Raw genomic sequence first — 5,519 nt, forward strand, 5'->3', positions numbered from 1 at the left:
AGGTCATCCTCTGTCACAATCTGGCCTTTCTCAGGGTCAGTTCCTCTGTTATGGGATCCTGGTTCTCAATGTGTAACTGAGAGGACAGGAAGAAGAAACAAAGATTCACTACTACTTGTGGTAAATTTATGTTTTCAGTAATGTCCCGCCACAGACTGCATGTCTCGCTTCCTAAATTCCATTGTCTGTAGTAGTATTTTCAAAAAGGTAAAAAGAAGCACTGTGGCAGTACTTCCCATTCTCAGGCATCCTCAGATTTCTGTCCTACCTTCTTATATGAGCCCCCTTTTTTCTGGACACCCAGGCTTCAAGTCGTAAGTTGCTCACAAGGCTTCTTAATAACATCTTAAATGAGATTTGCCTAGCAAAAGAATCCTGCTGTCCAGTTTCTGGTTCTGAAGGAATTCCTGTAGGAATGTCAGACACCTGTAATTCTGACAATTTAAAGTAGCATTTTTATTATTAACAAGATAATAATATCTCTTCTTAAATCTCTTCTACCCCATTGCATCTTCAGTTTTTCAAGACTCTTAGTTCATGCAGCAATCACCCAGTCTGCCAAATATCTGCACATTTACACCCACTTAGTTTCATTTGGCCTTTGTGTCAAGTCTGAGCACCATTTCTTACACATCCAAGGCCTCATACTGCTTACACGTTGCCTAATTCTTTCCTTTACACAAACACTTTTTCCTCTTCACGTCCTTGTCTAAAATACACCTGTTATCTATTCACACACATCACTAATTCCTAGATCAACAGTAATTACTCAAAAAATAAACCAGAATGTTACTGTGGATAGCACACTGAAAACCTCAGAATACTGCTGAGAAGCATCAAAACGTTAAACTTAACTTAAAAATTAAGTGGGACAAATGTACAGTACTCCTCTCCACACAAAACTGCAGTCAATAATAAGACTCTAGGACCAAGAAGATTGAATTTCTTTCTGCCTTGCCTGATTTTCTTTATATGTTCCTTATCAGTCTTTTTACTTATTTACATGAGACCTTAATTCATATTCCCTTGCTCCAGTGAACATTAATGCAGACCGTTTTTGAACACTAGTCTGATCCAACAAAATTACCAGAACATCAGACTACTGTCATCACTGCAGCCTGTCGATGTCTAAATGTGCTGTGCTGTCCTAGCTCCTGAACACCTCCATTTCTTGTTGACTTTGATCTGTTTTCTGTCTTTACTGTTTTTGTCTCTGTCCTTGGTGGTAATTATTCTGATTTTTAGCTTTTAACAGCTGAAACCACCTCTACTGCTGGCCCACAAAATTGTGCCAGGGAAGTGCTGTGGCTTAAGAAAGGAAAAGAAAGCTCTGAATCTGAAAAGACTAAAGTGAGGAAGTAGAGAAACAGGTACAGTGCTAACAACAACAACAACAACAACAACAAAAACTAACAACAAAAAACTAACAACAAAACCAAATAACCACAGTATCCTGAAGAAAAAAAGTTTTAATTGAAAGATGTGGGCCAGCTTGATTTTCTATGATTTCTGCTGAAAAGTATGTAAAATAGTATTTCTTTTCTCTCACTCAGTCTCTCTTCCCAGGGTCTGGAAAGCTTTGGTGTTCAAGGTGGAAGCAAAGCTGTCAGTAGCTCCTGAAGGGAAAAATCATTAAGACAGGAGGAAGGATTTTTCTTTGAGGTAGTGACAAAGAAGTGCTGAAGATGCAGAATAGCAGTAGTGGCAAGGATGAAGAAAAAGTTTCTCTCTAGCACCACAAAATGAAGATTTTCTTTTTGATATTAAACTCAGGCTTAAATAATCTTCTCCACTGCTACCCCATCTCAGCTGTGCTGCAGGGCTTATCTTCACTCATCAGCCTCCTGAGGAGAGCCAATGAACGGAAGGCAGAGCTGTTCAGTCTGTTTCCTCAGCGTTCGCCTAGGCTCTCAGCACAGGAAGCCTAGTGCTCTCAAAAGTCAGAAGGAGGAACCTCTCCAGCTTTGAGGAGCCAGGCAGTCAGGAGAAGTGTGGGGAAGGGGGGGAAGAGAAAACACTCGTCGTGGCTGCTGAGGATGCACTGGCAGGCAAGAAATATGCCCCATGACCACAACTAGGTTGGCAGTGGGACGGATGGAGTGACGGAGCCGACTGAACCATGAAAAAAGGAGCTGACATGAAGATTGCTGGAAAGGCTGCGTGTATTTTCGTGCTGCTCACCATTACCAAGCTCACAAGAATAACGGGTGAGTCTAACTGTTCTCTGGGACTGATCAGTGGTCAGGGTGGAAGAAAGGGAAATGTGCACAGATCTTTTCTTCCCGTAAGGGCTATGTGTCATGTTATGACTTTCTTTAGTTGTTAAAAATTATGGAGCACAATTAAAACATGCTTCCCAAATATCTACTCCTGCTTTTCTTTTCTCAGTGGTCACAAGGCTGCCAGTCATTATCCCCGTGACTTCCATACAAGCAATTATTTAGTGACTCGTAGCTATAATGTACCGCTAGTCACAGATAGCCTTTTTACTAAGAACACTAAATCCACATCCTCTGAGAAACTGATCTATTTGACCTATTAAAAATATGCCCAGGAAAGTGTTTGTGAACGTGAAGCTTTTGGCCATGAGGTTTCTGCTGAGGAGAGGTGCACTATGGAATAGGGCAGGGATCTCTTGTGTCTTTCTTAGGAGTGGAAGATCACTGGTGTGCTGACAGCCAGGAGCAGTTTCTGCAATTTCATTCTGAGGCTAATGGGAATGATTGCTATCAAGCATGGGCAGGGCTTTGGTGCCAAAGATAGTGACATTCCTAACCCTTTCTAACTCTCTATATTAGTGTAGTTGACTTGGTTTTAATACATTCTAGCTATGACAGTTAACGTCTCCTAGATATTGTTCATTTGCATTTCTAGAGCTTGTGCTCTTTCAGATGCCATGCAGCAGTCCAGGGACTTGCTCAGTAATTTGAGCAGCAGTTCCAGAAACCTAAACTGCCAGCTAGGGATATCTCTGAATAACATGTAACGTGCTTATGTCCATTACTATTACGGACAGGTAGATTTAAGCTGCACGGACATGTATATTACATTCCACTTGGCCAGAAAAGAAGATACTATCCTTAAAGATATTAAAAGATACAGATATTTTAAAGCAAAATGGATACAGTTATTGTTGTCAGTGAGGGAACACCTGCCTGTAGTGCGTTTGGCAGATCAAACGAGGGATCCAAAATGATAACCTCAGTGCCACCCACTGAAAAAAAATTGAAATCTTCACACACTTTTATTAAACTCTGCATTAGTAAACCCACAACAGGCACATTCGAGGTTAAAACAAACAAATAAACATTCCCTTCCCATGTCCCCATTCTTCCAGTAAAGAAATTATCTCAGAAGAATACTGAGGAACCATCTCAAGGTCATACACACAGGTTATGGTAGCGTCAGAGACAGTCTATGCTTTTGAGTACAGCCGCTCAAAAAGTAAACGAGTATGGACATGTCACAAAATGTTGAAGAAAATCGGGGAGACAAAGGAGAATCCTACTGGTAAAATTTCTTTTTAAAATGGGACTTTGCTGGAAATATTACAAAAATCTAATGCCAAAAAAGTTCTCTTTTTCATCCAGAAGACAACTGGATTTTAACCTCTTGGTGTCTTGAATCAATGATATTCCCCTTCAAAGAACACACAAAAAAGATGCATTAAAATCTAACTTCATGTCTGAACCTCCCCCCTCCAAAACAAACAGCATAGTTTTGATGGGAAGTTCTTAGATAAGGCTGTTTTTAAACATGTTTCCTTCAATATTATTGTGACGGTTCTCAGCAAGGTGTAGTGACGAGGTTTTTCCCTTAGAGATCACAGGCCAAATGTGTTAAGATGATCTAGTTAGCGTGTGTTCTCTATCCAGAGAAGTTTAATGCTGTATGAAGCTCGAAGGAACTATGCTCCCCTTCTGAAGACCAGAGCAAGCTACCCTAAATGAAATAAGGTCATGCAAAAACTCTTGTGCATAACCAGGCTTTACCTGTGTTAATGTTTTCCTTAACATATTTTTAATATGTTGCCTCATGTGCCTTGGTCAGTTTTTACGACTGAGGAAGGAGCAGCAACTTCATGACTGTCGTGTCTAGATCTGTCCCCAAGCAGAGCTGGGTAGCATGCTATCGAAGCTGCTGGTGCATGATCTGCACTACCAACCCTTCTATAAGAATCCTCATAGGAGCAGCAGTGGAAAAGACTCAGAATTATTTTTTTTAGGTAAAACTTTGAAGACTTTTCTTAGTTTAACTAAACAAATAAGACACCTCGTGGTTGTGTACATGCTCCAAAGGAAGGAGGATAAGGGAGGGCAAGTTTTTCCATATGAGGTTCATACAATTAAACTCTTTTTATCGGAGTAACATTTGCAATGTTCAGCTGTGTAAGTCCTGGATCTGTAGTACTATCCCGTGACAACAGATATGACAGTGTGCTTCAGAGGAAGCACAAAGAAATCTGATGTCAATAATGAGATGCGATTTTCTATGTTAGCTCAATTTTACCAAGAGTAAAAAACTGAAAACAATGGCATTGCCTCAATGCTGAAATTAGAGTGTATGAGGTGAGTAACAGTGAATTAGAACTTCAGAGCAACCTGTCTATAGTACAATTTCAACCAGATACCTAACTTTTTTGAATGCAACTGCTTTCACTTAGCTTCTTCCCTTAAAAAAAATGAAACAAAACAAAACAAACAACAACAACAAACTTTTAATTTCTCCTTCACTAGTGTTAGTAGACTAGTGTGTTTTACTGCCTTCTCATTTCCGCTATCTTTGGGTGTTTTAGTGCTCTTGTCTCTGTTGCCTCCTATTCTAGTTTACTCTGTAATCTTGCTCCTGATACAAAAATGATAGGCTAAAAACAATTTTGATAAATATACATTTGTCTCTATTTCACTATTGCTCTGCTGCTCCTTTGGTTCTACGTGCTAGAATTATTTTGTCTCCTTTTATACTAAAAACACCTGAATCACAACAGCCTGTTTTTCTTACACAAACGCTTAAAACAGAACTCCATATTATTAAATTAAGCAAAAAAAAAAAAAATAATAATAATAATAAAAAAATCAGAAGTCATCTAAATTGCCCTAATACAATCTTCAAAGCATGTTCATGTGACATAACATTTTACTTTGATATGGTCCAAACACGATGTCTAAAGGTGTCTAGTTTCAAAACCCCAGAAACGGGGAAGTTCAGTTTTGCAAGTACACCGCATACTCTATGACTATAAAGCAGATTTTCTTTAATTGGTAATGCACTTACAGATGTACATTCTACTTAATACAGCTGATATATTTTGTATATAGAGGTACAATCTTGCATAAGTATAAAGCATAGGGAATCTTCTTATGCTGCCTTATCTTTCTATTGAGTAAGAAAATGTTAGAAAAAAAATTACAACGCTAAAGCTGAACACTAAGCAAGGTGTGGCTGTGTCCGTTGAAATCCATCAGCTCAAGATTCTAACTTTTCTATCGTTAGAAAAGTTAAAAAGTTAAAAGTTAAAA

The 5,519-nt window shown here is 39.0% G+C and overlaps 1 protein-coding gene across 1 annotated transcript in view; it reads left to right on the forward strand.

The window, feature by feature from the left end:
• Nucleotides 1–1,859: 1,859 nt before the first annotated feature.
• The window catches only part of LOC118160305 (cell surface glycoprotein CD200 receptor 1-A-like), a 21,292-nt gene continuing 17,632 nt past the window's right edge, over nt 1,860–5,519 (forward strand). The window contains exon 1 of the mRNA XM_035314908.1: nt 1,860–2,207. Coding sequence (XP_035170799.1) covers nt 2,120–2,207 — 88 coding nt within the window. The 5' untranslated portion in view covers nt 1,860–2,119. The remainder of the gene's footprint in view (nt 2,208–5,519) is intronic.

Source organism: Oxyura jamaicensis, chromosome 1 (assembly GCF_011077185.1).
Source record: "Oxyura jamaicensis isolate SHBP4307 breed ruddy duck chromosome 1, BPBGC_Ojam_1.0, whole genome shotgun sequence".
NCBI lineage: Eukaryota > Metazoa > Chordata > Aves > Anseriformes > Anatidae > Oxyura > Oxyura jamaicensis.